Below are 16,409 nucleotides of genomic sequence, written 5' to 3'. Positions count from 1 at the left end.
AAAATGTCGAGTTCAATGTGTTTCATCCCCTTGACGTTATATGCAATAAATAGTGCAATAATAAAAATGTCTTTTTAACTTTTTTTGTATCTTTAACACACAACTGAGCTAATCCACCTTACAGAAAAGAAAGTGGAGAAAGACAGAGGGGCGGTTTGGTCTGAATCTGACACTGCACCTTGGCTGGGTGATAGGAGGAGTCTTCAGCTCTACCAGCCCAGAGAGGTCAGTCCGGAGCAGAGCTCGTACTGCGCTCTTTTTTTCTCTTGCTTTAGCTTTGCTAGCCAGGAAGGAGATGCTTTCTTATTCATATCATTTCCCTCAACCTATGTACTGGATGGCTGTAAGTAACCTAAAGGATTAATATATCAGATATCTAACAGAAGACTTGAGTGCCAAAGGTTTGTTTTTTTTTAAAGGCGAATACAGAAGAAAAAAAAATATCTTCCTTCCTTGCACGTTTCCTTGTCTGGCTTTCATTTCTTTTCCTGATTAACAAGACAGAAAAAAAACATTCCTGGGCCCTCCTCTTCTGTCTCTCTCTCACTGTTTGCAGGAGGGAGAGATGGCTGCAGACGGAGCTCGGTCTAGGTTTGGGAATTTGGGCCACCGAGGAGGGGGAAGCAACAGCAGCAGCCCATCTTCCAGTCCCAAACTGGGTGGTAGGAAGAGCAGAACACCGCCACCCACAAACAGCTCCTCGTCTTCACCTGGAACTAAACATCATCAGCTGAGACAAGCCCCATCGTCCCCGGCACACAGCTTCAAGAAAGTGACCCTCACCAAGCCCACCTTCTGCCACCACTGCACGGATTTCATCTGGGGACTGGCCGGCTTCCAATGTGAAGGTAAAGAGCACATCTGGGTGTCTGTGGAGTCCCTGAGCTGCTGCTGTTGTTGCTGTCACGTCTAGTTACTCCCACCCGTTAATGGGGAAACCTGCTGCATAAATCTGAGAGATGCTGAAGTTGTCAGGAAAAGCCATTTAATAGCATGAAAGTGGGTTGTTGTGATGTGATCCAGTCTGTAGACAAATGAGTTGCGAATCTGGTTGCTCTTATTTAGTGTTATATTAGGCCTATTAATAGGCTGAATAAAACAATTGCATTTATATCAAGAAAATTTGAAATAGAAAAATAAAATAGTCGCTGACAGCAATGTTGTCTGCAGAATAAAAGAGCATTTAAATAGCCTTTTAACGATTTAATGTAGTAGAGGTTAAACTGTTTTATCATGATTTAGTAATCTTAAAGTACATGATTCATAGTTATGTGATATATAGCCTATTTGGTACATATTTACTTAACAGGAAAATAATGCTGTAGATCTGTTATCATAGGCTCTATAGGTCATTTCCTCTCACATATTTGTGTATTTTGCAATTGCAGTATATTAATCATAATACCTATTTGGCACGTATCTACTACTGTGAGGAACATAATGTTGTGGAAATGATCATAGGCTCTACAGGTCACTCATACTTATTTATTTAGCTATCAATTACTGTAAGAAAAATGTAGTTATAACTTTTTCACAGACATAAAAATGTATTAGCTAAATACACTAATTTTGTACTCACATTGTGTTGTTAAAGAGACATCCCAGTATTAAAATCGTTCACACATTCTTATTGCAAGTTATTGGAAAATTCAGCTGCACAGTATAAAAATGAAGAATGTATGAAAAATTTAAGCAAATTGCCAATGCAATTTTGATGCCACAATTCATATACATTGAAATCCAATAAAACTTAATTTTTCAGTTTCTGATTGATAAATGTAATCTACTTGTGAACAAGAATCTGTGTACAAACTGAGATGTGCGGTATCTGCGCATCCCTGGACACAAGAATACCTTATGCTGTTAAAAATCGTTCAATAGTTTAGCGTTACTATAAAATACCTGTTAATCCATCTTGTAATTTCTCCCCAGCACTAAGATGGGTAAACTGCTTTGTGCTTTCACTAGCTTGCCTAGAAAGGTCAAAGGTTGTAAGTCAGAATGACATATTACTGTGAATGTGCTGTGCTTGTGCATGCCCCTTGATCATTACAGATGTGTGAGCATATGTATGTATGCGTTTCTCTATTGGCTCTTTATGCATTTGAGAATATGAGCAGTAGAAAGTCAAACAATTTTGAAATTATCATTATTATTATTTTAAACAGGAGCATTTAATTCAGTTTACTTTGTAAAAAGCACTGGACTGTCCATTTAAACAAATACCCATGGTCCCTGTTTGGCGGCTACATTTGTTTGCCAACCCTTATTAGATCAGTAGCAGTATCCTGCTTAGGAGCAGTAATACATTGCCGTGTTTTAAGGGCTACTTTAATTATGTAATTAACCCCCTTTCCAGAGGTTTAATTCAAAGCAGCGGGAGTTTGTTGCTCTTATTAGTACATTCGATTTCTGTGTTCAAATATCGCTTTAAGCCAGTTATCCCATGTGTAGTTGTGATGCAGTTGTTCTTTTCTCTGAATTTGGAAGAGTTTTCAGGCTTGCATGTTGCTGCATGATTAAGAATGTTGTGCGTTTTGTTGGACACTGATAAAATTCAAAATGAAAAGCTTTTATCTTCGATACAGCTCTGTCCAGGAAAACTAAGATCATGTTTCACGTCCTTATTCATTATATTTGTTATCAGTTTCATGAGGAATAGTTGCCCTGGCTTTTGTGGTTCCTATAATGACTCGAACACACAACAGCTACCATTCTAAGTATAAAACATGAATGTAATAGGCATTGATAGTAGAAAATAATATTTGTTTTCTTTGATAGAACAGCTTTTCTTTACCTTTTGCATCAAACAGAATAAAGCTCAGATCTCAAGACTACAATGCTTCCATTTGGTTTCGGATCCAAACATCCAAACCATAATTGGAAACGATCTATTATTGAAAAAATGCAAAATAAATAATAAATGTATTGTTTGGGAGGCCAATTTTAAAGTGATGGTAAACAAACTGTATACTGAAGATTACTCTTTCACGTAGAAAGGATTTTCCATGCTGTCCTAACAGCACTGGGCTTTAACGCCATTTGGACGTCATGGAACGTCCTACCATATAAGGTGTCCTTCAGCCTCCCCCTTTGACGAAGACAAGGATAGGCCTGGGGGCGACGTGCCTATCAGTGTAGGTAGTCCCCCATGATCTGATCACGTGATCGCATTGACGATCACGTGATTTTATTTTAACTAATAGTGTTTACATCGAAACAAAGTTCCAATGTGAACACTATTGTTTTGCTGTAAAGAGGTTAATAATGATATTGTTTATTAAATCAAATTATAACGGTACCCTTACTTTATAGCAAGTTTGTGCCTGAAAGGGTTAAAATGGTCTGTAGTCTCACCACCACCACTGCCGTCCCACTTAGAAGAATGCTTTTTTTCAGGCTTTGACGTATTCAACCGCTCATCCAATGTTTGTGTGAGCCATACGGCAAGAATCTGATTCGTGCCGTATAAAGTAAGGATGCCATTTATACTTTATTTTCAGTAACCTTTTCATTATTTACTTCAATATAGAGTTTGTTTACCATCACTTTAATTCATGGTGAAAATTGCTCAAACCATGATCTGAACTTGCATTTATTTATCGTTGTGTGTTGCACTTTCACAAAATGAATGGAAAGGAGTTTTCAATTCCTGGGGAGTCATTTTAATTACAGCTCCCAAGCAGGACAAAGCTGTTGATTGGCAGGTTGTGCTTCGGTCCCTTGTGATTGGTTTATCAGCCGTGTCTTGCTCGGAAGCTGCAATGCTTGGAACTCTCAAGTAGCACTTATATGCTGAAGCCCTTTGTAGGGGTTAAACACACAGCTCACTAATACAAAAATGACATCCTCTAACTCTAACAAATCTAGTATTAGTTGTCAGAAGCATTTAAGTTTGCAGGCTTATGTTACTAACTGCAGATTTTTTCTGCTTAGTAAAGAGATAATAATTATATTTTTGACTTCCAGCTGATGTTTAGCATTTTGTTAAATAATATATAATTTTTTACTATACTTCTTTCCAGAGAATTGCTTCACTGAAATACCTAGACATGCATGTGTGTGTTCTATAGACTATACAGAGGTAGATTTACTATACCTGCAGGCGGACAGGTTCGCAATCCCCATTTGTAATGTTGCATCACAGTGTGAAATTTAAAGGGACAATCTACACCAGAATTGTTACTGTTTAAAAAGATAGATAATCCCCTAATTACCCATTCCCCAATTTTGGATAACCAACACAGTTATATTAATATACTTCTTACCTCTGTGATTACTAAGCCTCTGAAGACTGCCCCCTTATTTCAGTTCTTTTGACAGACTTGCATTTTAGCCAATCAGTGCTGACTCCTAGGTAACTCCACGTGCGTGAGCACAATGTTATCCATATGGTACACATGAACTAACACCCTCTAGTTGTGAAAACCTGTCAAAATGCATTCAGATTAGAGGTGGCATTCAAGGGCTAAGAAATTAGCATATGAGCCTACCTAGGTTTAGCTTTCAACTAAGAATACCAAGAGAACAAAGCAACATTGATGATAAAAATAAATTGGAAAGCTGTTTTAAATTAAATTCCCTATCTGAATCATGAAAGTTTATTTTTAAATAGACTGTCCCTTTAAATGTGCAATACTGCCCCCTCTCTGGCATAGCCAATTGCTCTAGAGCAGGGGATGTCAATCATCCCGAACAAGTGAGTGTTTTAGTAATTGATATCATCACTTCTGAGGTGGTAGAGAGGAAAAAGAAGTGGCTTCTGCTTGTTAAGGGCTTGCTTATGCTGCTCCACATAGCCACAGAAGCTGCACAAGCAGCTTAATAAATCTAGCCCACAATATTATTTTAAGTTTCATAGTGTTTGCAAATAAATACTGCAAATAGATAACATGTCTAATTTAAAGAAAAAAAGCTTAAATGTACATGGAAATGCTCAGTTTTGTTAGAATATTTTATGATTGCACTATTGCTTGGATATAACTGTTTAACCCCTGCAAAGCAGTTAAACACAAAGTTAAAGTCAGCTCCAAAGCTACAATGCTACTGGGACCTAGCTTAAAGGGACACTGAATCCAAATTTTTTCTTTTGTGATTAAGATAGAGCATGCAATTTTGAGCAACTTTCTAACTTACTCCTATTATCAATTTTTCTTCGTTCTCTTGCTATCTTTATTTGAAAAAGAAGGCATCTAAGCTTTTTTTTTTAGGTTTAGGACTCTGGACAGCACTTTTTTATTGGTGGATGAATTTATCCACCAATCAGCAAGGACAACCCAGGTTGTTCACCAAAAATGGGCCGGCATCAAAACTTACATTCTTGCATTTCAAATAAAGATACCAAGAGAATAAATAAAATTTGATAATAGGAGTAAATTAGAAAGATGCTTAAAATGTCATGCTCTATCTGAATCACAAAAGAAAAATATTGGGTTCAGTGTCTCTTTAACACATCTGTTGAACTATTGACAAGAGACATGTATAGCCACCAATCATCAACTAGCTTCTGGCTCCTGAGCCTAACTAGATTTGCTTTTAAACAAGGATACAAAGAAAATGAAACAAATTTGATAACAGATGTAACTCGAAAAATCTCTTAAAATTGCTTATTCTTTCTGAATCATGTAAGATTCATTTTGACCTTTATGTTCCTTTAAAGGGATATGTACATACAAATTGCATGCGCCCACCTCTCCTACCTAAAAAAGGCACCTATAATGGTGGTTTTAGCGTATTTGTGTTGCTGTGTAAAGTTGAAGATTGGCCAGTCTTGAACTCCTGTCAGTTGGTGTGAATATTATCGCTGCTTCATAGTGTAATTGTCAGATTTTATTAAAATCAAAATGCTGATTTACCCAACTCCAACAGTCACATTGTTTTGTTACTGATAATATAGTAAATTCAATTTGTGTTAGTGTCAGGAATAGTGTAGAAAATACCCAAGTGTTTATAGAGTAATAAAAAAACAAAACAAATCTGAGTTAACACGATAATTGTGCAAATCATTACAAGAATTGGACCATGAGCTTAATTTAATGTTGCAATGACTAGTCAGATTTTTAAGCAGGTTAATAGCCGGTGACGTATTTATCTGTAATTACTTGAGGAAGGATAGAAGCTTTCATTGTCCCTAATATTTTAAGCTGTTGTAGTTTTTTAAATTTTTATTTTCTTTTATATGAGACTAGTGTGGGTAAAGTCAGTTATCTGAAATGATCTGCTTTTTTTCCTTTTATGTCAGACTGTAAATAATTTATGGTTGATGCAGGTTATCGTATTGGCTAGTGGCCATTTTTGCACTGTCTGTCTCAGTGGGGGAGTAATAATCTCTATTACAACTGATATCAGATTTTTCATTTTGTGTTGGTATTTTTAGAGAATAGGTAACTGAACTGATTTTGTTCCACCCATGGTCAGCAGGCAGTTAGCTGATACTTACCAAACTGGTTTGTCTTTAGCAAATCCTGCATTCTTGTAGCAATGTGTAAGTGATAGGGCAGAATCCTCCCTAAAGAGAAATTATTACACGTAAACTTACAGGGACATTCTATTGCAGTAGTAAAGTGGTCTATTGCACTGATGTGCAGGACCTTTTTAGCGGGTGCACCACCCAGCTTATTTTACTGATCACTCGGCTAAAATCTTAGCCAATATTAAGCTAATATTAAAAATGTAAAATTTTTATTGCACAAACTATCATTAACCCCTTTCTGCCGTTAGGACGTTCCCCTTTTAGCGCCATTGGGACGGCATGGAACTTTCTAGCTGTTCTGCTGTCCTGAAGCTATAAAGGCTACCTAACTGGGATCATGGGCTGGAGGGAGTACCTAGCATCATAGACACTCCCCCCTTACCTGATCCCATCATTGAAATCACACGATTGAGTGATTTCAATCTTTTATTTATTTGTTTAGATCGGAACTTAGTTCCGATGTAACAAATAAGTACAGGCAGGAAGGGGTTAAATACATTTATGTTAAATTATGCAATTAATTTGTGCTTTGGATAGCACAACATGATATAATATTAGAAAATATTACACTGGCCCTACCTGGCTACTTCATAATGCCATCCGGCAAACAACATTTTCTGTGGATTTATATTTAAATTTAAAATGTTTACATGTTATTTATAGCAAATGTAGGCCAACTACTACAAAGATGGAATTATTGGTTTAACGCTAAAATTTGCTTTGCTTGGACTGTAAGCTAAATAGCCGCCATCTAATCCAAAACTACTACACAAAAGAATATATTTGTAAACTTTAGACACCCAGGATATTTACCTAGAGGTGTTTTGACACTTTATGTTAATAATTCTTTTTTCACCAAGGGCAGAAAATAAAATTTAGGGGTACAAAAACAAAACAACTTTTTTATGTTAAAAGCATAAAAAATTAAACTTTATTACAATAAAATAGATTAAATGTATTTAATAAAGTATATTTTTATATTTTTTTTTAGCACATTTTAACAAAAATGTTCACTGGGAGAGAAGGGGAGGGGTCAAGACAAGCCGCGCTTGTCATTATTGACGTGATCACTGTGACTGGCTGTAACAGTGATTACATGGCAATGGGCACTTTTACTGGATTACCTTACTCCTGAGGCGTCCAGTGATTGCTTAGTAAGAATGATACCAACACTCATAACAGCATGCTAATACCTAGCCTCCATTTTCAGTATACAGTCGTATACACAGTAACAGTCATATTCAACTCTTACTGTACTGTTGCTGGATGCCTGCATGTAAGGCTATTCAGCAACAATTTGAAATAAACGCTGATCTCGCCATGTATCTCATGAAATAGAGGCACCTAAACCTGATGGCTTGCAAACAAAGGTACATCATGACCCTGCGATTGCTAGCCTCCATTATGCTATTCCTGCAATGCTTCACTTGTGAGTCATAGTGTGGTCTTGCAGCTGTAGGCAAGACCGGCTTTCTGACAGCTCAGGACACAGCCGCCTTACAGGGTAGGGCGCATGTCCTTAAGGGCATAATGACAGACACCATACCCGGTAATCTTTCATACGGGCAATTAAACTTTGTTGAGCTAATGGCCCTTGAAAACTGCTTTATCAGTTATTCTTTTGTACTCTAAATGAGAATAAATCAGAATACATTTTATATTCCTGATACAGTAAAGGATTTCAGCACTCTTTTTTTTAGAAAAATACAAAAATAGTTTTACAATCAAATTGAGTACCTCACAATTATAAAACCAGTTTCACAATATGAAAGAAATCCAAGGTAAAAAAGTAAAACAAATATTAGAGCTGACACACGTATCGCCCCATAATACTTAGGGAAATAACAATTTGCTAAGAATTATGGGGTGAAAAGCATGTCTGTTTTAATTTGGAAGTGTATATCAGCCATCATGTGCAGGTGAAATACGATTGCTTTTACAAATGTAACAATATACTCCAAACATAGACGTATCTGTCGCACAATACATACCAGCAAACTATAGTTTTAAAGGGACACTGAACCCAAATTTTTGTCTTTCGTGATTTAGATAGAACATGCAATTTTAAGCAACTTTCTAATTTACTCCTATTATCAATTTTTCTTCGTTCTCTTGCTATCTTTATTTGAAAAAGAAGGCATCTAAGCTTTTTTTCTTGGTTCAGAACTCAGCACAAGCAGCTTAATAAATCTAGCCCACAATATTATTTTAAGTTTCATAGTGTTTGCAAACAAATACTGCAAATAGATAACATGTCTAATTTAAAGAAAAAAAAAGCTTAAATGTACATGGAAATGCTCAGTTTTGTTAGAATATTTTATGATTGCACTATTGCTTGGATATAACTGTTTAACCCCTGCAAAGCAGTTAAACACAAAGTTAAAGTCGGCTCCAAAGCTACAATGCTACTGGGACCTAGCTTAAAGGGACACTGAATCCAAATTTTTTCTTTCGTGATTAAGATAGAGCATGCAATTTAAGCAACTTTCTAACTTACTCCTATTATCAATTTTTCTTCGTTCTCTTGCTATCTTTATTTGAAAAAGAAGGCATCTAAGCTTTTTTTTTTTAGGTTCAGGACTCTGGACAGCACTTTTTGATTGGTGGATGAATTTATCCACCAATTAGCAAGGACAACCCAGGTTGTTCACCAAAAATGGGCCGTAATCTAAACTTACATTCTTGCATTCTAAATAAAGATACCAAGAAAATAAAGAAAATTTGTTAATAGGAGTAAATTAGAAAGTTGCTTAAAATTTCATGTTTGGGTTCAGTGTCCCTTTAATTTAATACCAAGCTGTGTATCTTTCATGTTTGTATGTATTACAAGGACATAAAACCCATATTTTGTGTAATGATTCAAATAGAGCATACAATTGTAAACAACTATAAAATGTACTTATTTGATCAAATTTGCACACTTTTTGTATCCTTTGTTGAAGTAATAGCAATGCACTATTGGGAGTTAGCTGAGCCAATGACAAGAGGAATATATGTGCAGCTACCAATCATAAGCTATCTCCCAGTGGTGGTTTGCTGCTCTTGGGCCTACTAGGTATGCTTTTCAATAAAGGATACCAAGAGAATGAAACATATTACATAATAGAAATACATTGGAAAGTTGCTTATAATTCTAAGGACTATCTGAAATATGGCTTTTTTTTTCCAGCGATGTTTCTAAATCCGGCCAATTGATTTTCTTGCCTTTAGGCGGCCAAGTCCTTAAACTGCACACCCCATGGATGATTTGGAAAATCAATTGGCCAGATAAAGAAACGTCACTGGGGAAAAAAAAGTTTAGATTGTTGCCGGGAGGAGGAGCGGTGTGAGTAAATTGTTCTATTTATATCCTAGTTACACTGATTTCTCGATCAAGTTTACAATAACTTTAACAATTTACTTCCATTATCAAATTGTGCACATACCTTTTATATTTACACTTTCTGAGGCACCAGTTTCTGTGATTGGCTGATAGCTGTCAGATGATACAGGGAGGGGCAGCAAATTTAAATACATTTTGAATTTGTCAGAGGAAATGTACTGCTCATTTAAAATTGAGAGTGCTATTGCATTGTCTGCATGCATTTGTTGATTATGCAATTCTGCTGTATGTAATGGCCCTTTAATAAATCTCATTCTTTATGTTACCACACAAAATGACCCACAGGACCAGGGGTCAATAGGCAAACTGCTAAACAGCCAAACATACTATGTTTTATGAATCATTCAAGGGTGTATAGATTTATATAGAGAGTGTAGAATAATTCATCTGGACAAAAAAAATAGGTCATGTGGCTTATTGATTGCCATTTTTTTTACAAGCTCCTCCATAGTTATACTTCATCCTTGAGCAATTTGAATGTATAAGTCATTATAGTTGGGGGAGGGCAGAAAATGTGTTAAATATTTTTCAAGAGCATAAGAGTCTAATGTAATGTAATATTGTCTCCTCTTAAAGGGACAGTATACACTCATTTTCATATATCTGCATGTAATAGACACTACTATAAAGAATAACATGCACAGATACTGATATAAAAATCCAGTATAAAACTGTTTAAAAACTTACTTAGAAGCTTTCAGTTTAGCTCTGTTGAAAAGGCAGTTGGAAAGCCCACTGCAAGTGGAAAATAAGACACCCCCCTCCCCCTTCTTTTGCATATGAAAAGACCCTTTACACAAACAGGAGCAAGCTGGAGAAGGTAGCTGACGGTATTCACATAAAACTTTGGGGCTTGGTTATGAGTCTGAAAATCAGAGCAATGTTCTTTAAAAATAAGCAAAATTATACATTTAAAAAACCCCAAAAAAAACGTTATGGGCTTTATAAATAGATCATCTACAAAACATTTATGCAAAGAAAAAATAAGTGTATAATGGCCCTTTAAGCATGTTATTAACAATTGTACCTGCTGGAGTGTATTAAATTGTTTACAAATTACTCCTTTTACATTTACTTTGTTGTTTGAAATAGCTGCTTGTCCTGTTGAAACCTCCACCGATACTACAATTGCAGTAGAAAAACTATGTAAACAAAAGTCATCAGAAGAAATTAAACACCCAGATTGCCTGGATTCACTGTTCCTTTAACTTGAAAAGCTGTCTCTTTAAGATCTATTGGTAAATACCTTTCATCTGATTATACGCCTCAAGGCCAGTATTTCTTTTAATTAACATTGAAGCGGAGCTATATAGATAAAAAGGTTTGATTAGAAGTAATAAAGGCATAACGTAACTAACCAGTTTTTTTTATGGTAAATATTTTTATGGTCTATATCCTCACCCATTGTTTGAATTTGATTATGGTTTTATGGCGTTCTTATTAAAGGGACAGTACACTGTAAAATTGTTTTTCCATTAATGTATTTTCAATGACTTGTTATACCAGCAAAAAGGATAAAATGTATGAGAAATTGCATTTTCATGTTTGTGTATATGAATTAGCTGGTTTTGTGCTTTGAAACCACAGCCTATTACAATGGGTTGAGTTTCAGGTAATATCAGATCTCATTATGTTATCACTTTGTGTACACACCAATGCTTCATTATCTTTTATTTATCTTTAAACCAAAGCCCAATACTTAGAGAGAACAATGGAAAATTAACATTGTATTACAGTGTTGACATATGCTTGTCAATAGCCTAGCCTCCAGTATAGAAACTTTCAGTATAATTGGGATTACCACAGGCTAAATCAGCTATTTAAAATGCCAAAACAATTTAATGCACTCCAGCAGGTGAAATGGATCATTGAGAACAAATTGAAGGGGATACATTTTTAGGGTAAACTGTCCTTTTTAAGAGCTCATTAGGCAGGACTCAAGAAACCTAGTAGCGAGGGAGCAACTGGCTTATAGAATTTTAGCCCTGGCTCCTCAATTTTTCGGTTATTCTTACTGGCTCATAAATCTAAAGCAGATTTTCTATCCTCTGCCTTAAAGTGACATAAAACTCCAAATTTTTCTTTCATGATTTTTAAACTTTATTTCTGTTGCTTAATTCTCTTGGTATCCTATGATAACGGAGCAGCAATGCACAACTGGGAGTTAGCTGAACACATCAGTAAGCCAATGACAAGAGACATGTATGGGCAGCCACCAATTAGCAGCTAGCTCCTACCTCCTGAGCCTACCTAGAACAAAAGATACCGAAAGCACTAAGTAAATTAGGAAATAGAAGTAAATTGGAAAGTTGTTTAATTTGAATACTCTATCTTAATCATTGGTTTAAATTCTCTTACGATTGAAACCTCTGGATACGGTTTTTAACAGCCCGGTGACAAAAAGAGAATAAAAATTAAAAAAAAATCCCAAACATTTAAAGTATAATTGGGACAAAATAAATGATAGTATATTGCAGAGTTTTTTTTATATATATATATATAGTTTATAATTTGATATAACAATCTCAAAGTGTTTAATGTCCCTTTAACGTTAATGCAGAACATGTTACAATATTGCAAACTATCACACTGCCCCAAACCGCTACTTCATAATGCCATCCGGGCTGGAGAACACTAATATTACTCAGTTGTGGGTACACAAATAGGCTCGGCAGCCTTCATGGTGCTTGTGGGCACCTCTTTGGGAATTCAGTCCCGGTGCTTTAGTATTTTGTGGCAGCGATTTAATTGTTTTGTAAATAATTGTGTGAATTAAATATACGTTACTGCATCCCTCACTTTCTCACATATAGTACTGCATTATCTGAATTATTTAAAAGGTTTTTTTATCATGTTAAATAAGAAATTAAAGACAGGGTTTCAGAAACTGTGTAAGACAGGATTGTTATAGCTTTTCTATTTTGGGGATTTTTCTACTGTTTTCTGTTTATATTTATAAAATCCTTTAGCAAAAAGAAAATTCTTTGTTTTTAAAGCATTTTATCATTGCAATATTGCTTGCATAGAATTATTTAGCAGGGTTTAAACACATAGTTACAGGGATACTAAACCCAATGTTTTTTCTTTCATTATTCAGCTAGAGCATGCAATTTTAAGCAACTTTCTAATTTACTCCTATTTATTAATTTTTTTAAAGCTTAGGAGTCGGCCTATTTTAGGTTCAGCACCATGGATAGCGCTTGTTTATTGGTGGCTGACATTTAGCCACCAATAAGCAAGCGTAACCCAGGTTCTGAACCTAAAATGTGTTTTCTGCTTTCTTAAATAAAGATATCAAGAGAATGAAGAAAAATTGATAATAGGAGTAAATTAGAAAGTTGCTTAAAATTGCTTGCTCTATCTGAAGGCCCAACACATTTATACCCTCCACTTCTCCGCTGCCAGCAATTACTCTTGGTTCGGCTAAGCCTTTCAGCTGTGAAATACAAATCCTTATATGCATATATATTAAACTCGTATAGATGGCTCTAAAATTCAATTCAAATTTTGTTGAGCCCTGTTCTATCTGACCCATGAAAATTATTATTTTTTTTAATTAAAGGGTGTCATGCAAAAGAATGATTTGTCCTATTTTATTCCACTAGCTGCTAAGGAATTAATACAGAAATGCTTTAAAGTGAATGTCAATTTTGATGCTAAAGTGCCTGGTTTTTAAAAATTTGATTAAAAACAGGGGCACTTTAATTCATCAAAATTTACATTTCACTCCTGTTGTGAAAAAAAACCTTACCTTTTAATCTTGACAGCAGCTCCAGCTTCCTCCGGTCGTTGCAAGCCATTTCTGATGTCAGAAATGATGGATAGGTCATCCTCCAATCACGGCTTTCCCCCTGGGGAATCAGTGTCTGATTCAACGCCGTTATTGGAGGAAGCTGGATTCCTCATTTTAGACCCAGGAAGAGGCTTTGCGACGGGTGGAGGAAGCTGGAGCGGCTGTCAAGTTTAAAAGGTAAGTTTTTTTTTTTCTTTCTCTCAACAGGAGTGAAATGTAAATATTAATGAATTAAAGTGCCCCTTTGTGTTTTTAATCAAATTTTTAAAAACCGGGCACTTTAGCATCAAAATTAACATTCACTTTAACTTTGAAGTGGCTAGATAACTGTAATATAACTACATTAAAGGGACAGTCAAGTTAAAAAAAACTTTCATCTTTCAAAAAGGGCTTTTTAATTTTAAACAACTTTCCAATTTACTTTTATCACCAATTTTGCTTTGTTCTTTTGGTATTCTTAGTTAAAAACTAAACCTAGGAAGGCTCATATGATAATTTCTAAGCCCTTAAAGGCCGCCTCTTATCATATGCTTTTTTATTTGCTTTTCACAACAGGGGAGAGCTAGTTCATGTGAGAAATATAGATAACATTGGGTTCACGTCTGTGGCTAAAATGAAAGTCAATAGATAATAAATAAAATGTCATGTGATCAGGGGGCTGTCAGAATATGCTTAGATACAAGGTAATCACAGAGGTAAAAAGTATATTAATATAACAGTGTTGGCTATGCAAAACTGGGGAATGGGTAATAAAGGGATTATCTATCTTTTTAAACAACAAAAATTCTGGTGTTTACTGTCCCTTTAAATTGTATACTTTGATCTATGTCTCTCCTTATTTGACAACTCTCCAAATTTTACTGCCTAGAAATCAGCATGGGGGGAGACTTGAGGTGTAAGGAGCGACTCCAGTTTCTAAACCATCACTACATAGCGCCAGCCCCCTTCTATAAGCCTATACTCCCTAACTACAATTTAGTAATACAAATGATGTCCATAACTCTTCTCAGAAATCATCTTCATTATCCATATAGACATATTTTAGGTACTGGGAAAAGCGGTTATCAAATGAACCCAACATGCCTAGGGGGGCAAGGTGCTACATGAATTATGCCAGCCAGTTTAACTGGGGGTATGATGTTTGGTGTCTATGGATTGCTAATTTGATCATGAAAAAGATTATGACCTAATTTTTCATGTAGTTAACAGACTAAGCTAGATCAGCGTGCAATATTGTAAACTAGGCAGTATCCAACTACCCCCTGGGGTGGGTCAAGCGACCTGTATTGGGCATAAAATAGTGTTTATTTCTAACACAAGTAGAATTCCACTTTACAGCAGAAAGAAACGCCAGAAGGATTTGGGAATTCCCACCGTCACCATTTTACTTTGTAAGTTTAAGGGTAATGCGTTAAATCCTTTTTTTTTTTTTTTTTTTTTTTTTAAATAACTATTTTGTAAATGTGTGGGGCTATTTCACTGGTTTTCAATTTGTCCTCAGGCTTGCGCTAAAAGGCCAGATTTTCAGGATTGCCTTGATGAGCTGGTTAATACCCAGGTTTATCAATCAGCTGATTATTTCACCAATTTCATGTATTTTTAATTTTTTTATGCACCGAGTTTTTTTCAGATTAAAATATAAATTGAATCCGATCTGTGTCTGTGCTCTAGAAACTGAATTAATGGCTTCCAAAAGCTTAGGAGTAACGTTACCAAAATATTATTTTTATACATTTGTTTTTGTTCAGGTGTTTACACAACTGTAATTTAGGGGTGTCCCAAAAAACCCTGAATAATACATTTTCGGGTGGTGGCAGCAAATTTTCATGTTTGGGGAAGTGTAGGTAGGATTTGGGGGTTAATTTGAGTGGCTTGTAGGCCCTAAAGTAATTGGATTACTGTAGTCAGCTGGAAACCTTGCAAGGTTAACCCTTTAATGCCTGCACTCTCCCTGTGGTCACAGTTTGGCAAGTAGCTCGGCTTGTAGCAAGAGGTAAATATTTGCAAACATTGGGTTTGTGGTGGTGTAGGTAGGATTTGGATGAAATAACAATTTTGTGTTTCATGTCTCTTTTGAAAAAACAGAAATGCAATCCTGGCTTTCATGTAGGTTTACCTACATCTGATTTTAGATCATCTATTTCTGTTCAAATTTGTTGGCAGGAGAGGACAAAAATATATGCCTGGAATTAGCCAGATAAAAATCACTGAACAAGAAAATAAATGTATTTTACATAAATGTATATTACATAATGAAATATATCTAGAAGGCAGATGTACATTATTAGAAGGTTGGGATTCTATCATACTAAAGACAATGTGCAGGCTTATCTCTCATATAGATTTGTTTTGCCATACGCGTCAGTTTGCGCTGTGTATGAGATAATGATACATACGTTGCAGCTGAATTCACTGTTGCTTCCAGCTGTTTGCCGTTGTTGATATAATGGTTTAAAATAGCGCAGCGTACATCAACAAGAGCTTCTGCTATGTATTCACTCTGCTGTTTAGCATCTTTGATTTAATTATGAGTAATTTCTTTTAGTGCCTGCTTAGATATTTCCAAACATAGGTGTTTTACAGCTTCAACATTCAGTTCAAGCTTACAAACCTAACATTTGTTTCCGGTTTTGTTCAGAGATCAGATTATGTTGTATTGATGATATTGCCACAAGTGTAATTGAGGTATTCTTTAAGAAATAATTTAACAGCAATCATGGCATTGAAATGGATCTCTCTCTTTTCTTGTTCGTTGGTTCTTT

At 35.5% G+C, this 16,409-nt stretch overlaps 1 protein-coding gene across 1 annotated transcript in view; it reads left to right on the top strand.

Moving 5' to 3' along the window:
* Nucleotides 1-248: 248 nt before the first annotated feature.
* The window catches only part of DGKQ (diacylglycerol kinase theta), a 539,130-nt gene continuing 522,969 nt past the window's right edge, over nucleotides 249-16,409 (top strand). The window contains exon 1 of the mRNA XM_053702740.1: nucleotides 249-848. Coding sequence (XP_053558715.1) covers nucleotides 566-848 — 283 coding nt within the window. The 5' untranslated portion in view covers nucleotides 249-565. The remainder of the gene's footprint in view (nucleotides 849-16,409) is intronic.

The sequence above is a fragment of the Bombina bombina genome, chromosome 2, assembly GCF_027579735.1.
Source record: "Bombina bombina isolate aBomBom1 chromosome 2, aBomBom1.pri, whole genome shotgun sequence".
Lineage (NCBI taxonomy): Eukaryota > Metazoa > Chordata > Amphibia > Anura > Bombinatoridae > Bombina > Bombina bombina.
This window is presented reverse-complemented; position numbering and strand designations above follow the sequence as displayed.